The 19,589-nt window shown below is 36.0% G+C and overlaps 2 protein-coding genes across 2 annotated transcripts in view; both read right to left on the reverse strand.

Annotated features, from left to right (window-relative positions):
- Positions 1 to 10,599, reverse strand: part of LOC118740540 (ABC transporter G family member 4-like) — a 157,887-nt gene extending 147,288 nt beyond the window's left edge. Inside the window, exons 1-2 of the mRNA XM_036472115.1 lie at positions 10,501 to 10,599; positions 9,434 to 10,438 (exon numbers count right to left, since the gene is read on the reverse strand). The gene's annotated coding sequence lies outside the window, so the exon portion shown is untranslated. The remainder of the gene's footprint in view (positions 1 to 9,433; positions 10,439 to 10,500) is intronic.
- Positions 10,600 to 13,894: 3,295 nt separating this feature from the next.
- LOC118741847 lies at positions 13,895 to 16,953 on the reverse strand. Its single transcript, XM_036473820.1, has 4 exons — positions 16,108 to 16,953; positions 15,277 to 15,524; positions 14,748 to 15,234; positions 13,895 to 14,635 (listed from the first exon to the last, which is right to left on the reverse strand). Exons 1-4 carry the CDS (start codon positions 16,951 to 16,953, stop codon positions 13,895 to 13,897), a joined length of 2,322 nt encoding a protein of 773 aa, XP_036329713.1.
- Between the last annotated feature and the right edge of the window lie 2,636 nt (positions 16,954 to 19,589).

A 19,589-nucleotide genomic window follows, 5' to 3' on the forward strand; every position in this document is an offset into this window, starting at 1 on the left:
GTAAAAAATCATTTGTACCGAATTTCCGCTTACTCTGCATATGCCTAAATCTATGCAACCATATGCAATAGCAAGTGGACACAGGGTGCTTCTAATGAGATTAAAAATTTTCTGTTTCAAACACACTTTCCTCATGAGAATATTAAACATAGAAATAACACAAACGAACATAGACATCCGAACAACCAAAAATCTGTTACACCACGCACAACAACAATTAAAACATGCTTTGAGTGAGTTGGAATTTAAAACATTCATCCAAAAACAAAACTTAATAAGTCAGAGGATTGCGAAGGAGAAGAAATCAGTACTAACATCCAAAACAGATAGAATAAAACAGGAAAAAATGCGAATGTTGGGAATAAACATCAACAACCACTGGTTCATCAACAAAACTAATATTTTATTTCCTCAAGAAGTTCAGTGGCTACTCTCCCTTGGTAGAAAGTTCACACTACCAACAACAAGAACTAACTTTTCTCCAATACACATCATTGCGGAGATGGAACAAGTAATACAATCTATAGAAAATGAAAACGAAAAAGAATTGGCAAGAAACAAATTAAGCAATAGAATTCTCCTTTTCAAACGCAACATCAAAAACAACTCAGCGGAAAAATTTATTTTGGAAGCCCTTAATAAAACCAAAACATTTCTTAAATCGCACAAAAACAACATCGTTATAACTGATGCCGACAAGGGAAACAAAACAGTCGCAATGTACAAAACAGAATACTCAGAGAAAATTAGCGATCTACTAGGAGACAAGAATACATACAAAAGCATAAGAACCGACCCAACAAACGCCCTACAAAGGAAAAAACAATAACATAGTAGACGACCTTTACAAAAGCAAATACATAAACATAAGAGAAAAACAACAACTCGCTAGCACTGCAGCAACAGCACCAAGATTGTATGGGTTGCCAAAAATACATAAACCTGAAGTTCCTTTACGTCCAATTGCATCGTCCGTTAAAGTCCCATGTTACAATCTGTCTAAATATGTTGGAGGAATCCTAAAAACATTAACCAGTGAAAATTATAATATAATAAACACTTTCAACCTAAAAGATAAACTGACGAATATATACATATGTGTGTAAAGAAGAAGTTTTAGTGTCGTTTGATGTCGTTTCCTTGTTCACTAATATACCTACAACTCTAGCTGTGATAATCATAATGAAAAACTGGGAGAAACTACAAAAGGTGACGAACATTCCAAAAAGCAAATTTCAAAATATTCTGGACTTTTGTCTTAAAGACAACAATTATTTTATGTGCAATATTAAGCTTTACACATGCATTTTTAGTAATCTTCGCTCATTCAAAAGCTTTTCTTGCCATAAGTTTGGCAAAAATTTATCGATAAAAACCTATGTATGTATATATTTTGTGAATCTTCTACGGAGAGCAGTTTGTTGTTTCGAAATAAATTGCTGTTAAAATTTTGATTTTCCCTACACATAGGTACTTATAAAGACGTATGTGCGTCTTTGTGTTTCAGTACGAGTATTAGACCGTACACCCCTGAATCTAATATATTTATGCAAGACAATTTCGAAATAAAAATGTTTGGCCGACCGTTGGCGTTGGATTTTTAAACAGTTCACCCAGAACTCGATTGCTGCCATCCTAATGTGTTACGTTAAGGTCAGTAAATTAAATCTAATCAAAAATCAAAAATCTTTTGCTAAAGAAGTTTTTCGAATCGAAGGTATTTTTTGTTTTTTTTTTTTTACCGAAGATAGCATCACCTTTCTACATTTTTAGTAATTTCTTTGGCCTTTACATACGCATAAGCGATGCGTATCAAGGTTTTTGTATCGAGGAGATATTTATTTCCAAAGTTCATTCACCCCAAATCCTTACCACCGGATCTCAGTTCCCCGTTCACTAGGGTGCCACCCTTATTAAACTTCTGCTAAGGAAGTATCTATGTATATATATAACACGCGAATGCATTTTTTGTGTAGCATAAAAGATCTGCACCGTTCGCTCGATTTTCAAAAATGGGGTATCAAATTAAAGCGCTTGGCCTTGTGCAAACTGGTTTAATTTTTTCGAACAGAGTTGCCACCTCAAAAACAATTGAATTCAAATTTTTTAATAAGCACTGCCATAATAACCGCACCGTTCTTTCGATTTTCCTAAATAAGGTGTCAAATTAAAAGGCTTCGACTGCAGATATGCAATAAAGTTTTACTTTGGAAAAGTTGCCACCCTTTAAAAAATTATATTCAAATTATCAAAAAAAAAATCAAATATTACAAAATGGGTCTCAACGGAAATGGTTTTGAAAATCTTTCTTTCCTAACTTGACTTTAAGAGGGCTGCCACCTATTTAAAAAATCAAATTAAATTTGAGTTAAGGAAATTAATTAGAAAAAAAAATGTTTCAATATATGCGTGCCAAACGAAAGGGTGCTCAGAAGGTAGCAGTTTAAAAATATTTTGAAGTGGGTTGCCCCCTGCTTCAAGTGTCGATTTAGTTAACTTTTCCAAAAGTTATATGAAATGTCAAAATATGGAAGTCAAACAAAGGAGTGTTAAGAAGTCTTTAGTTTAATATTAAGAATATTTTTGAGGTATTGGAAGAGGGTTGCCACCTGTCTAAAAATTCATTTAAAATTATTAAAAAGTCAAATGAATTATTAAAATATGGGTATCAGTCGAATGAGTTTGAAAAATTTTTATTTCTGAACTATATTTAGCAGGGTTGCCACACGTTTAAAAAAATAAAATTCAACTTAATCCATCAGTTAATTAAAATATGTATCGTAATGCAAGAGGAATAATATTTAAGAATATCTTAGCGCGAAACTACTTTATTCAAATATTCATGATTCAATAATAGAAAGGTTTTGTAATAGTAATAGTCTTCTCGCTCCCACACATAAAATCGGCTTCTTTACTTGTGCAGAATGTTGCTTACATTACAGTTTCTAGCGATATTAGTAGTAAAACCAAAAATTCGTCATACTAAATATTCGTTGGCATCACCTTCGCTTTCGTAATTTTCTAGAACAAGTGTAGAATAGTGACCGTTTAGCTATAAAATAACCAAAAATGCCGATAGATAGAACTTTTTACGCTGATTACAACGATACCAAATTTTATGTGGCGCAGGCAAAAAATAACGAAGATATAAGAGGTTTATTTGCTTTGTTTATTTGTATTTTTTATTATCACTGAATTGTGGAAACCCCAAAGTACATCCTGATAAAATAAGTAATATCGAATTAAAGATAATAACTTGTACTTTCTAAATAATATGAATTTCTTTACCATTAATTATGCTTTTTTTTCAAAAAAGATTATTTCATGAAAAAATAACATTTGTACGTTTTTTAGTGGTTTTGGTTTAAAAATACAAGAAGCTATAAATTATGTACACCAGCTGAAAGGCAAATTAATTATCTTTATGGTGGCGTCATTAGTTTTTTTTATCGGTTATACCTACAGTTTGATTTTTTACTTGCGCCAAATAATTTTGGCATGGTTGAAATGAGCATAAAAAGTTCTACTGATCTGCAGTTTTCGTTTTTGCATAGCTGAACGGTCGGTTCCAGGAAATGATTATTAACTTAAATCAAAAATGCACATATTTATGTATTGTTTAGTATTTTATTTAAAAAACACCAAATATATTGCAAAATCGCATAGAATAAATAATACACATTTTACTTCTAATTGTATACTTTGCGTACTTTTTGTAGTACCTTTCTACTACCGTTTTCGCAAAAGGCGATCACATTCTTCCCCTTTCTCCTACTTCCAAAATACAAATCTAGATAAATTATTGTATTATTGAATCATGTCAAATATTAAAATTATTTAAAAAGTCAAATGAATTATTAAAATATGTGTGTCAGTCGTAATGGCGTTGAAAGGATTTTATTTCTGAAATATATTTACGAAGGTTGGCACGTATTTTATAAGCTGCATTCAAATTATTTAACAAGTTAAATAAATTTTTAAAGGATGGATATCAATCGAAATGGGTTTGAAAAGGCTTTCAGGCTTCCGAATTGAACTTTGTAGAAGTTTACTCGAAAATATTTAAATTGTATAACCTGAAAAATAAAGACCTTGCCCTGTAGATGTGCGATAAGGTTTTATTTCTTGAAGTTAGAAACCTTTTATCGGTACAGGGTGATTTAAATGTAAATTAATTTAAATAATATTGAAAACCTACTATGCGAAACGGCTACATGGATTTAGAAGAAATATGATACTCGAATTGCTTATATGTACTTTATTAATATTTGGAGTAGTTTAAAGGTTTTTGAAATTCTATCTTGGGCGTTTTAACGCCATGCGGGTTCACTAGTTTTGATTATTTCTGTAGAACTATTTATAAAAACTTCTTTATTTTCCAAATGTAGGTGTCTCCGAAAAATGTAAAAAAGACGACCTCAGGTTCGGCCAAAACAAATTTTTTTCAAAATTGCCTTGCAAAAACACCCTAAACTCAGGGGGTACGGCGAACTTGTATTGTTTGCTTGTAAGGTCATACAATCCAATGTATGTATGTACATCCTTTTATCGTACATGTGTTTGTACTTATTTAATTACAAGAAAGTAGAAATTGTTGGAAAACAGGGTGGGTAGGCGGTTGAATCGGATGAGCTGAAGAAAGCAAGTTGCAAAAACAGTACATTTCCCGGTCTGTCATTCGGTGGTGGGAAAATGCATTTTGCAAATGTTGCCTAACGAGTCACATCAGGGGGTTGCTGTCAGTGTTGCCGCAAAGCATTTTTAGTGGTAGCCTTTAAAAAAAGGGCTAAAAAAGTCGGTGTGGTTAAAAATGGTAGCTAGGATACATAATCATATATAAGTATACACGCAAATATTTTCAATAAGTAATGGTATAGAAAAACAATGAACTCTGGAAAAAAAGATAATATTTTATCCAACCAAAAACCTTTTTGTATAAAAGGGGAAATATACGACACCAGCTTGCTGGCTCGATCAAGCGATTGTACCATCAGGCTCGAAGCATATAACTTACCAGCATGCTGGTACAATACTTATTTCTTTACAAATGAGGTCGAGGAAAGATCGAAATGATTTGAGCAGAAATTTCATAATTTTTCTACCATTTTGTCAAACATTGTTCTTTTTTTAATTCACAACTGCAATATCGTGAACTTAATATTCTACAAACACGGCTTTGACTCATATAGTAAATATTTTTTATACTTAGAAAATTTAGCTAATTTCACCACTCACGACACCAGCATGCTGGTACAATAATAAAATTTTCAAATAGTTTTTGAAGTCGCACCAGCAGCTGGTACAATCACACCACAAGAACATACACGGTCAATCGACTTGATGGGCCATTTAACAAATGAAGCATATTAATTCATCTCTTACATAAATGCAAAAAAAAAATTAGATCAAATTAAGCATATACAACTTTTTCATGTCCAGTATGAATAAATTCTCCAAAGAGCTAAGAAAAGGGCTAGGGGCAATTTTAAATTTATGTGGCCAAAAAAAGTATGTGGTAGCTAAATCTAGCCACCAAAGGGCTAAAACGGCAACACTGGTTGCTGTTCTCGTGGCAGCTGCGCCTGCAGGTCTATTGTCTTTTCTTTCATTTACATGTCTGTTTGCGTGCACTTTGACTTGTATAATTTAACTGTGAAGGTAGCGGAAAATATCACTGTGGGGGTTAAGTTGATGCATCTGTATTCAAGTTCATATGTAGATACATATAACATCTACCTAAGACAGCAATATAATTTCTTTAAATAAAAACTAAGTAATTTGTTTATTTCTTTTCTGGGGTGTTAGTCGCTGTGAATGCGTAAATCTGACAGAAAATTGCTTCAGTAATAGCAAAAAGTACAAAAAGCATAAATATTTTTAATCAGCTGTTAGTAAACAAAAAAAGCAATTATCAATTACACTGTACAGCACTTGGCTGGACATTGGACCAAACCAATTTTTTTTTGAAGAGACTGAGTCATAATTAAAAAAGAAATTTCTCCGTTTTTCGAAGATGCTTTGAATGAAAATTATATTGACCAGAAAAGGGAGGAAATATTTCTATTACATAGCATTCTTATGACAAAAACAAGTAAGAGCAGCGCTGTCTTCGGCTATGCCGAAGGCTTCATACCTTTCATGAACATCTGCAAATTTTACTTTGACAGATTACTGCCTTTGAATACATCTGCATACATCGATAGAGGAGTTACATACTTATATAAAAAATCGAATCTAAACAATCAGAGGTATGGAAGATATACTTTATATGACACCAATCTAAGTAATTTTCACCGCTATGTGATCGGTATGTAAACCGGTAACACAATTTATTGGGTTTAGTTTCGTACATAAAGGAGATATATGGCAAAAACTGGTATCTTAACAATCAGTGCTATAGGAGATAAAGCTTATACAGCATAGATTTTGACGATTTTCTCAGTAGACCTTGTATTATTATTTATAAAATATCTTACGAAATTTATCGGTTTTAGCTGTTCAAGTAAAGGAGTTTTACAGTAAAATCCCATATCTGGAAGATATATGTTGTAGTCATCCGATCCTTGTTATTTACACTGTAAGTATTCTGTTAATAATGAGTGAAAATGGTGGGAAATTTCACTGTAAGTTTTCTGTTGATAATTATTGAAAACAGTGCGGAATTTCATGTTCCTAGCTATATAAATGGAGGAGTTATAACGCAAAATTTTATATCTGAACAATCAGTTGTATGGGAGCTATAGGTTATAGTGACCCGATCTTTGTAATTTTCACTGTAAGTATTCTGTTGATAATGGGTGCAAGAATTGCAAAATTTCATGTTCGTAGCTGCATAAATGGAGAAGTTATAATGAAAAATCTCATATCTGAACAATCAGTTGTATGGGAGCTATATGTTATAGTTGTCCGATTCTTCCGGTTCCGACAAATGATTAATACATTATAAAAATACACCCACCTACCAAATTTTATCCGGATATCTCGAAAACTGAGAGACTAGATTGCATACAAACAGACAGACAGACGGACAGACGGACAGGCGGACATGGCTAAATCAACTCAGCTCGACGTTCTGATCATATAAGTATACATTTTCATGGGTCTATCTCTTTTTGTTCTGGTACTTACAAACATCGGACCAAAGTTATAATACCATTTCATGCTCATGAAAGGTATAATAAACGATGGATGCGATACCTCTTAGAATTATCGTAGAGAGAGGAGATTCAAGTAGGATCAATAATTGAAATCTTTTTATTTCATACTAATGAGAAGCATTTGGTATAAACTCCAGCAATGACAGTAAAATCTAGAATCTTTAAAGTTCATAGCTAACATTGGGGGTGGTAGCACGCAGTATATGTCAGCTATCCTGTGAATAACAGCGCTTCAGAGATTTCCGGTCAATAGTATTGACTGAAGCTACAAATGTTGCCTCAAACTTAAGCATCGACACTCTGTTGGAAGAAAGCCACCCACTTAGTCGAAAGAAAGTGGTTCCATGACGAAACCTATGTAGCAGAATACGTGTTTGAGAGCCCTGTAAAGCTTTTCGAGTTTTCTATACGCCAACAGACCTTTAAATAATAATAATAGATTGGCGCTTACACATATGTTCGTGTTTGGCCGAGCTTCTCCTCCGACTTGTGGCGTGCGCCTTGATATTGTCACACATAGCGGAAGGACCTACAGTTTTACGCCGACTCCGAACGGCGATTGTATATATACAGTATTGGACACATCTATTGCAACCCCCTTTCAAAGCCATATTGTTTGCCACTTATATTTAATTATTTGTTTTTAAGAATTTTCAATTAAAATACAGTTCATTTTCCAGCAAAACCCATATAAACCAATGTTTTAAACTTTTTAAAAGACCGAAAAAAGTGCAACAAACTTTCCCTTAAATTTCCAACTTTTTTCTTAGAAGCTCTAGGATTTTTTTGAGTACACAGTTTTATAACGCATTGAATTTTGTCCAATAATGTGCAAGTTTTAAGTCGCTAAAGATTACCGTTGATTTTTTAGAATTTTTTTGTCTCATTTGCTTCCATATAACGACTAAACACAATTTATTTTTATATAGCAGAAACCCGCAACATCCTCGGCGAAAAAAATTCTAAAAAATTAACGGTAATTTTTAGCCACTTGAAACTTCTACATTATTAGACTAAAATTGAATGGGCTATAAAACTGTTTATTCAGAAAAATTCTACCGCTTCTGAGAAAAAATTTTAAAATTTGGGTGAAAATTTGTTGCACTTTTTTGCGGTCTTTTAAAAAGTTTTAAACTTGAGTTTATGTGAGTTTTGTGAGAGAATGAACTGTATTTTAATTGAAAATTCTTAAAAATAAATAAATAAACATGAGTGGCAAACAATATCACTTTGAAATGGGGGTACTATTGTATTGGCCAATACTGTATATCATTGTAAATATACATTTTGAGTGAATAAACTTCAGGAGCTACTAAAATATCGCTGTTTATGTATTGCTGAAAACTACCGTTATATATGAGGTAGTCGTGGTTATTGCCTGATTTTGCCCATTATCAATAGCATCCGTCTTTGACTTAAGAGAAATGCACGTCTTGGTATACTCCCAGTCATTTGAATATCACATCCTTTTGATCGTAAGAACCTATAATTTTCCTTTTTTTGTTTCATATTCATTAAATTTTTATAAAAATGTAGCATATTCTATATGTTTCTCCGATTTTAAAATTGTATACAAATTTAAAAAAACATGTAAACAAGGGGGTGTGCTATCCTAATGACCTGCAGTGCATAATATAATAATAATTTTGGAAAAATTTCGGGTATGCAGTTTTGTAGCCCATGCAATCTTAGTATAACAAAGTTTCAAGCGAGTTTCAAGTGGCTACAAAATATCGTTGATTTTAGAATTTTTTTTTTGTCGTGTCTGGTGACTGGGAGTGTACGTTAAGAAATCTAAATTTTTACTCGAGTTATCGTGTGCACAGACGGACGGATGGACAAACAGTCACGGCTTAGTAGATTTCTCTTTTCATTCTAAGTATTTTGGTATATATTTGTCTATATCTATCTCGATTCATTTAGGCTATTACAACCAAGTTATAATACAAAGGTGCAAAAGTGCGCTCGGGTATAAAAAGAGACTCCTCGACAAGAATTCATGGCATATATTCATACGTATACGTAAAACAAAAAAAAACATACATATATGTATGTTATTTACTCTGCATAATTAAATTTATTTGTATATTTGTTATTTACAAAAATATGCAGTATTAAAGATTGTAAATAGAACATATTACGCTTGTTCGCTTGTATCTTGCTTGTTCGTGCTGACTCTCAACAAAAAATTTCTTTCCTGATTCACATTTCGTAAATATTTATGTACCTACTTTTCGTAATATATATGTATGTATATTTGTTTTTGTTGTACGTACTTTTGTCTGTTTCCAGGTTACACTCCAGCGCTGCTTAAAAAAATATCGCAGCACTTTGTTTATAATTTTTTATTTGATTTCTCCCTAAATTTGCTAACATTTTACACTTTTCTGATGCGAACACATTTTTGATATTTATTTTTGTTGTTTAATTTATCGCTTTGCATTGCCCAATTTTTGATATGTAAAATGCACATAAACAAAACACTTTGTTTGTGTTTTATGCTCACAGTTGGTGCGCCAGCTTTTTTGTCGGCCCTCTGGCGTCTGAAGCGCTTTGTATTAGTTGTATTTTTTTTTTATTTAAACACACGCCTTAGCGAGCAGATACAATGCTACTCTTCTTGTTTTTAAGCAACTAAATGAACACTAAGTGATTTGCTTGTTAAATTTTGCTTCCAGTTATTTATTATTTAATTAATTTATTTCTCGGTTCACGGCCTGCAAATACCGACAACGTTTGCTAGCACCGAACACCCAAAAAGCACCAATTGACTTATTTAATTTACTCTATTGGTTTTCCATGGTGCATCAGAAAGACTCGAACGTTTTAGCAGCCAAAAAATCAACTTCTCTCTGCGTTCGCACCATCAACTACTGTCAGCGCGGCAGCTCAGCGAGCGAATAAATGTAAGCATTTGCAAATAAAAGCAAAAGTGCTTTGCAGCGTCTATTCGCAGTTCACTGTATACATTTGTTTTAAATTCTCTGCTGTTCTACTCAGCTCAATTTAGCTCAGCCCGCCGTCAGCTGGTTAATCGTATGGTTGTGCTCGTTTGTGGGTTCGTTGCCTCCCAGTCAAATAATATGAAAAGGCGGATGTGAATTGTAGTATGAATGATTTGTATCTCTTAGTTCAGGTCTCTTTTGCTAGCGTTCAGTCGGTCGTCTACTTGGCTGTGGGTGCTTGAGAGTGGGCGTGTGGGGTGGTCGGCGCGGTAAGTCAGTGAATGAGCGTAGTGGCGCAAGCGATCAACTGTGACTACGTATGCGAGCGAAAGAGAGCTATCGAAGAAGCTTGTTATCAAAAGTTCCAGCTTTAACCGAAATTTACGTATATTACTTACAAAAACATTTGTTTGTAGATACATATGTACGTATGTATGTATTTTTATACAAGTCCAACGCTTTCATTGCGCGCAATTCTCTTTAGCTACTGCTCGCTAGCCCCAACAAAGAAAAACTGGTTGAAGTGGTACCACAAAATCGCTTAAAATAAAGGCAACAGCATGAGAAGCGCAAAGAATAATGGGGGCCGCGGCGGGTACCAATGACTGTACAAGAGCTGTGTGGCGTTCAGAGACAAAAGCAAGTCCATGCTGTAGATACAAATGTTGCTAAACATTTCGTTGCATTTGATTGATATTCTAGATACATTTCAATTGATTTCGATTAACCACTGGCGATGCTGTGCCCCACATTTATGTATGTATATGAGTGTACGTGTGTATTATTTTCTACATACATACATATGAATGAATATATATAAATGTATTTTATATGCATTATTGAGTGCTGGTAATTGTTCAAATGGATTACAGAATTCAAAGTTTATCGAATGATAATTGAATTAGCTGTAATTTTTATTGAAATTTCAATGCATCGTATTTTGTATGTATGTACGTACATATGTACATTGGCGCGGGTAAATTTTTTTTACTATTCGCGTATAGCATAGGAGGATTATACTTGTAATTCTGAGTAAGTTTGCCAAAGGAACTATGAGTCGAAAACAATTTGGAATTTGCCAAATTGTTAAAATATGTTTCGAAGAAAATTTGTAAATTTTCACTGTTCCGTCCTCTGGTGGAAGTTTTAAGAAAAAGATAAGTGCCTTATTGCATTTTTTATACAAAATTAAAGCACTGCCAAGAAACATATTTCCTCCAAATTTCTTCGGCAAATTTGCTTAGAATTACATGCACATATAACCGTTCTGTGCCATACGCGCATAACCGAAAAAATTTTCTATACAAATGGACTAGCCCTAACTTACGTACGTACATCATTAGCACACACAAGGGGTGGGTTTTGGGGTTCAAACCCCCCCTAAAGCTAATAACCTCAAATACAATCTGTATCTTAAAGCTAAGAATCCAGCTCTCAAGGAAATTATAAGAAATATTTATTATAATTTCTGTTGCTTGAAAAAGCGCTTTGCTTTTGCTGTAAATTTTCATGAGGGAATAAATAATAATAATAATAATAATAATAATATCCCAACGGTTTTTACCCTCCATTCCCGCCCATCCGCGCGAGGGGCGCAGTCCGCATGACGTACGGAACCAATATTTTAAATTTTTGTGCCGAGTCACGATAGGCAGGAGTTGGTTAAGTGTCGAGATCTAAAACTGTTCAGCTACAGAACTAAATTCATCAGCTGATTTTATGTATTTATGTCAATAATTCACTTATTGAGAGAGGAGAGTATCGCTTTCTTAATGCTGAAAAGCGGATCTGATATATCAAACGTGCTGGAATGAGAGTTAAAATCCTGGCATAAGCAACGGGCATTTTTTTTCTTGAGAGCTGGAAACTGATTTAAGAAATTTTGGTAGAAGAAAATTTCTTTCCCATTTCTCGTCCGTCGTTTTATATGAATTTTTCGTTTTTCTTGAGAGTTCAGCTAATTTTTTCGGTATTTGAAATATTAAAAAAATTTAGCAATCGTGAAAAATCACCATCTCTATCGAAAACCAGAAATCGAAAAAATGAACATAGAAGTGCAAAAATTCATGGAATCAATAAATTTATTTTTACTGACTCTTTTTAAAATTTTGTATTAGGTACGCATCTTGAGTTTATAGAACTTTTTATTAAACAAGTAGTTTTTAAGGAAAGAACACAACCGACTTAAATTCGCATATTCAAATTTAGGGGTACCATTAATTTCTTCATGATCCAATCATCGGATCTCTAAAACAAATTACGGGACGAACCTTAACGTACTATCTTTATAATAAAAAAAGGATTATTGAAAACGGTTCACCTGGTCCAAAGTTATGTATTCCGGCGAGATGATAACCTCCCTTTTTTTGAAGTCGGTTAAAAGCGTTTGAGTTCTGTTAATCTGTAAATAAAGTGCAGTTTAAGAATTTTAAAACGTTTATTTATTTATTACATACTGTACATAAAACTTGCATAAATGTATTTTAAAGAGGGTATTATCTGAAGCAAATTTTCAGTATTTTCCGGTGATATATCTTCAGAAATATAAAACCCCCCCCCCTAAAATATATTCCTGGGTGCGCCCCTGACGTACATACATACTTAAGCTTATGTATGGGCATTAAAATCTGTTTTTCTGGATGACTTTTTTGTAAGGTATAAAAATGTGGTGTATTTTTGTTTAAATTCAGACCGCTGTGGTGTAGTGGTAAGCAGTGCGCGCTTCCACTTCGCAACGCCTGGGTTGAAACCCTGGTCAAAGCAACATCGCAAAAATATAGAAAAAAGGTTTTTTTCTTAATAGCGGTCGTCCCTCGGCAGGCAATGGCAAACTTCCGAGTGTATTTCTGCCATGAAAAACAGCTTCTCATAAAACTACAATCGCCGTTCGGAGTCGGCGTAAAACTGTAGGTCCCTACGCTTTGTGTGACAACATCAAGGCGCACGCCACAAAGCGGAGGAGAAGCTCGGCCAAACACTAACATATGTGTAAACGCCTTATCAGGGACCGTAACGGTAGTAAGTTTTATTATAAAAATCACTTTTTAATCGTTATAAACTGAGTTTTATTTTTTGCTCGGAAAATAATGGTTACGTTTTAAGTTTTATTTTTTGCTCTGAAAATAATGGTTACGTTTTAAGTTTTATTTTTTGCTCGGAAAATAATCGTTATTTCTTGAGTTTTATTTTTTGCTCCGAAAATAAAACTTAATTTTTGCGTATGCGTATGCGCTTTTTTGCTCTTTTTCTTTGGAAATGTGGTTCTGGCTGACTTCCAAAACGTCAATTGCTTTGCGTATGTACAAAGTATAAGGTTCCATAACGTCGAACTACAAATTATTGACAATGTATACTGTTCCAAAACGCAGCCGTAAAGTTATCGAAACGCATCGCTAGAGCAATCAGTGCATCAGAAACAAAGCTGATGCTTCGTTTATTATTGGTTAGCATTGGTGTTTTAGAAATGGAAAATTCAGAAAAATGGTTCATTACTATATTTGTTTCAAACCAAAATGCTGAGTTGGTTTCTCTTCAGTGACCAGTAATCAAAAATAAATGCCCCGAAATCCAATTTGCCTTTGTCTTATACACTTTATTTAATATAAAAAACAGCACGAGAAAATTGTGTATCTATAACTAGAAAAAATTGATGTAAGTATCTGGTGATTCAAAAAGTAAGTGAAGTTGGTTGCGAGTAAAATAAGAAAAATATAAATGTCAGAAATGGCAAGTCACCAGGGGTGATTTTAAATAGTATCATCAACATTCCGGCCCTCTTGAAAGCATCCGCTTTTAAATATCGATGAACAGTGGGCAAAGTTTGACAATGGGTCTTTTTAGGGTCCCCTTAAAAGTGTCTACAGACGCCACTCGCACTAAACCATCGGATCCTGGATGCACTTCTGAGATCTTTCCAATGGACCATTGGGTTGGTGGTAGGTTGTCGTCCTTTATGATAACCACATCGTTGATCTCTAGATTCCTCAAACGTTGAGACCATTTGGGACGTTGTTGCAATTGTGTTACATATTCGATTGACCACCTTTTCCAAAAATGCTGTGTCAGCTTCTGAAGGTATTGCCAACGATTTACTGCATTTTCCTTTAGGTTGATGAGGTTTTTGTCTGGCAGAGAAGTCATCGGACGCATAATCAGAAAATGTGCTGGAGTCAAGGGATCGATATCGCCTTCAAATTTGGTACATAGTGGGCGTGAGTTGAAACATCCTTCAATTTGACAGATAATAGTGTTCAACTCCTCATATGTAACGGACGCATCAGCCAATGTTCGTTTTAAGTGATACTTGACTGACTTGACGCCTGCTTCCCATATGCCGCCGAAGTGGGGTCCTGAAGGTGGGGAGAAATGCCACTGAATTTCTTGCTCAGCTGACGCTCTTGAAATGGTTTCCTGTGTTGTCGAATCATTTATGTATTGGTATAGTTCCCGTAAATGTTGATTAGCACCCACAAAATTGGTACCATTGTCTGAGAATCTTCGCAGTGAATCTTCGTAGTGATGCAATGAAAGCCGCTGTAGACAATTCAGTCACCAGCTCAATATGTATGGCCTTGGTGGTCAAGCAAATAAAAAGTGCTATCCAGCATTTATACAGTTTAGAGCCACGTCCCTTCCAAGAACGTACCTGTATCGGCCCAGCAAAATCGATCCCCGTGTTGAGGAAAGGTGATCCTGGATCCAAACGATATTTTGGTATGTCACCCATTTGTTGTTGGTAGGAAATGCCGCGGTGTCTCATGCATACTGTACATTTAAAGATGCACTGCTTGATAACATATGTGACTCCTGGAATCCAGTACTTAAGAGCCAAGAGATAATGTAATTGCCTATGTCCGGCATGCAAGTAACGTATGTGATAGCCACGTACAATTAGTTTAGTTAACGGGTGAGTTTTGTCCATTATGAATGGATGTTTCTGATTATAATTGATTTTCGCGTTGGTAACTCTGACACCTACGCGGAGCAGTCCTTGTTCGTCAATAAATGGAGCAAGTGGTGCCAACTTATGTGAAGATGGTAACTGCCTATCTTGACCGATAGTTCGTAACTCGAATGTGTAAGATCCTGCTTGTGCTGATCTTACCAGGACATCATGCGCCGTGCGTAGTTCACTGGTTGTAATGGATTAATTATTACCTTTGCTATTAATGCACTTAGCTTTGCAGTTGTTGACAAATCGCAAAAGAAGTGATGTGATTCGCAGCAGTCGTGTATAACAGGAGTAGCGCTCTATCACCGAAACCTCAGTTGTTACGCTTGCAAGTGCAACAGTGCTTTTCCGTTCTTCCTGCGTTATGTCATCTTCCAGAGGAGGCACTAAATGACACGTCTCTGGAATGTCTTTTAGTTCACCTGGACCATGCCACCAAATCTCGTTAGATAGAAGTTCTTGTGGCAAGATCTGCAGGATTGTGCTGAGAAGGAATGTGTCTCCAACGCTCAGACGGAACAACTTTTAATATTTCCGCAGTTCGATTCGCTATGAATGTTTTCCAACGGCGAGGATGATCCCTTAACCATGCCAACACTATTGTGGAATCCGTCCATCCAAAGGTTTCAGCCTTTGACAATTCCAGCGCATTTTGTACTTTAGTCATTAATTTCGTCATAAGATGTGAACCACATAGCTCAAGCCTTGGTAGTGTGATTTGTTTAACTGGAGCCACACGCGTATTGGCAGCTATTAAATTTGTTGATATTTGCCCATTTTCATGGTGAACTCTAATGTATATAGTTGCTGCGTATGCCAGCTCCGAGGAGTCTGCAAATCCATGTAGTTGTACGAGCTTCTCATTGGAGTAACGTATCCACCGGGGAATATGTAACTGTAATATGCGGTTGATGCTTTCTCGATACTCAACCCATTGAGTGTAAAGGTCGTGCGGTAATGCCTCGTCCCATCCTATTCCTCTCAACCACAGTTTTTGCATGAATATCTTCATTGATATGACCACTGGCGACAACCATCCGATGGGATCAAATACCCTAGCTAAATCCGATAAAACACTTCGCTTGGTTGTATGTTGGTTTGATGGCAAACAAACGCTGTATTTAAAACTATCGGTCGATGTATCCCATAAGAGTCCCAGTGTCTTTACTGTGCATGTAGAGTCTATACAGGTATCAAATTGAACCTCTCGATCCTCACTTGGAATACTTTCCAAGAAGGTTGCTGAATTTGAAGACCACTTGCGCAGATGTAACCCAGCATCAAACAACAGGGCGCAAATCTCTTCTTTAAGCTGAATCGCAGTAGCTTCGTCGGTAGCGCTTGCCTTAAAATCGTCTACGTAGAAATACTGTGAAATTGCTTCAGATGCTTTCGGATCTGCATTGGCGTTGTCATTGGCGATTTGCTTCAAGGTTCTAGTTGCGAGGAATGGCGCAGCTGACGTTCCATAGGTTACAGTCTTCAGATTATATTCTTTTATGGGTTCATCGTTTGACCTCCGCCAAAGTATACGCTGCAGTGATTGGTCGTCAGGGTCCACCAAGATCTGGCGATACATCTTCTCTATATCCCCTGTAAATCCCAACTTGTACTTGCGAAAATTTAAAATAATATCAAATAGATCTCTCTGAATTGTGGGTCCCACGAGCAACTGGTCGTTGAGCGAGAGTCCATTTGTAGTCCTACATGACCCATCAAAAACAACCCTCAACTTAGTTGTTGTGCTGTTAGGCTTTAGCACTGCGTGATGCGGTAAAAAATACGTACGTTTTGGATCGAAATTACCAGCCGGCTCCATGTGGCCCAACGTGATATAATCGAACATAAATTTTTGGTGTTCTTGCTTGAGCTGAGCATTATTATGAAAACGTCGTTCCATAGCTTAAAAACGTTTTAGAGCGTTGGTACGTGACTCACCGAGTTGCGGTTCGTTTTTCAATGGAAGTTTAACTACATATCTTCCAGACTTGTCTCGCTTAACAAATTGTTTATAATGATTTTCAGCTGCTAACTCATCAGGGGTGAGATGCTGAAGCGGGCCCTTAACGTCCTCAATCTCCCAGAATTGTTGCAGCTGTTGGCTAATCTCCATGAGTGTATGCGCGGTAATGATATGTTGTTCGTTCTCAGATGACAGCCTACCGATCAAAACCCATCCAAAAATTGTGTGCATTGCCGATGGTGAGCCACTGGGGTGCGGTATAATGCTTGGTAAGATGCAATCAGCAAGAACATCTGCTCCGAGAATAAGGTCAATGCGACCTGGCTTATCGTAGTACGGGTCAGCCAATTCCAAATGCTTAAAAAACTCTATATGAAGGTAAGTTCCGTGTTAGATTTGATAAACAAAGTCCCTCTGTTGAGATGGTCTTGCCTTGAAGTGCATGAATGCTTATGTACACTTTTCCTTTTGAGCGACTTCCATCCGTTGCTCCTACTCCATAGAGAATAGTGTTGTCGTATTTGGGTTTTAGTTGAAGACGTTGCACGCATGCTGCAGAAATAAGTGTGCCTTGTGATCTTGAATCCAGCAAAGCGCGACATTGCTGCAGTGAACCAAGGCAGTTGGGAGCAACGTGATTGACTGTGGACTTGATTGCAAACTGTTCACACTAATGCTTGTAGATTCTTCACTTCGTATTGGTGGTTGACATGCACTTGTTTGTTGCTTCTCTGTCGACGACCGATCTAAGTGCAGAAGCGTGTTGTGCTTACCGTTGCGTTTACGACAAAATGATCGTTTGCAATTCACAGCCTGATGATTTGGTTGCAAACAATTAAAACACATGTTGCCTTGCTGGACAACCTTTCGCCTTGCTTCTACATTGAGTTCCTTAAATTTACTGCAGTTGTATAGTGGATGATTCGAAGAACAAACAGGGCATGCCTGCATAACAGTAGTAAAGGTGCGTGATTGTTTTTGCCTATTGTAACTCTGATGTGATTGGTGGTTTGTGCCCTTAGATGTATTTTCGAGTTCAAATACACGCTTTTCCAAAAAATTTAAAAAATGTTGTATAGTTGTCGATTCGTCCGACTTTCTATCTCGATACCACAAAGTATGAGTTTCAGAATCTAGTTTTTTCTCAAGTATAAAAAGTAAAATTGAATCCCAGTGCTCTACTGGCTCTTTGAGCACCCTTAGTGCGTTTATGGTTTCGTTGGTTGTGTTATACAAACGTTTTGCTTCAGAAACTGATGAAATTTCCATCACAGGTTGATCAAACAAAATTTCAAAATAAGCCTTTTTTATATTGTCAGGTTTATCATATTTTTTCTTCAATAGTTGCCAAGCGATTTCATAATTTGCATTTGCTGGTTGCAAATGCTTTATGAGTGACAGTGCATCACCCTTTACCTTCGTTTGCAAATATTCCAATTTCTCAACATTTGAAATGTTAGTTTTGTTGTGAACCATGGCTTCGAATAGATCGCGGAATCGCATCCACTCAATGCACTTGCCATCGAAGTCAGGAATTTGTATTCGTGGCAATCGAAGCTCTTGTGGCAGCTGTTGCAAATTGTTTATTGTGTTGGTTGGTGATGACGAAGATCGACCATCGCTGCTTACGTTTTGTGAAATGCGTTCAATTAACGCGCCCATGGTGCCCTGATGCTCCATTAATGCTTGCATTGCTGTCGAAATATCTCCTGGAGATTGCTGATTCTCGATAATTGTCGCATTACCATCGTCTACTTGCGCACGTGAATAGCTTGCTTTAATTGTAAAATATTTTTCTTCAATTGCGGCCCGATACTCGTCCTCTTGCTCAAGCTCGCTAGCCGTTGTTGTAAGAAGATCGATTTCATTTTGAATATCGCCGTATTGCTTGAATAATTCTTCAGCGCGCTCTATACGCACTTTTAAATCGTCAATTGTCGTATTTGTATCTGCACAAATACTTTGAATTCGTGTCAGACTGCTTTTGATTACTTGACGTTGTTTTTTAAATGAATCCATTTTGTGGTGGTTGTTTTTTACTTATGTTGACGTTTCTACTATGTTCTACTTGTGGCAAATGTCAGTTTTCGTCAATGTACGACCGCTATTGTGACTGCAACATACAATTGCTGCCAGATGTCTTGAATAGTACTCCGAAAATTGTGCTTATTACTCCGAACGAGTCTCCAATTTGTGTTGCAATTTCAGACACCCTTGTGTGTCTTCAAACGATGTAATGCTGCTTGTGATACAATCTCGTGCTTTCAATTACGATGATGCGATTACAGACACTCTTGTGTGTCTTCAATGAAGATTATGTAATTCCAGATACTTGTGCGCCTCCAAGTAAGACGCCAATTGATAGTCGAAATTTACGGTGGTGTATACAGAAGCAACCTGGATTCCTTGAGCATCCGGCTCGAAGGGCCAAATTATGTTTCAAACCAAAATGCTGATTTGGTTTCTCTTCAGTGACCAGTAATCAAAAATAAATGCCCCAAAATCCAATTTGCCTTTGTCTTATACACTTTATTTAATATAAAAAACAGCACGAGAAAATTGTGTATCTATAA

Source organism: Rhagoletis pomonella, unplaced genomic scaffold (genome assembly GCF_013731165.1).
Source record: "Rhagoletis pomonella isolate Grant_MI unplaced genomic scaffold, Rhpom_1.0 Rhpom_scaffold_00006, whole genome shotgun sequence".
NCBI classification, from domain to species: domain Eukaryota; kingdom Metazoa; phylum Arthropoda; class Insecta; order Diptera; family Tephritidae; genus Rhagoletis; species Rhagoletis pomonella.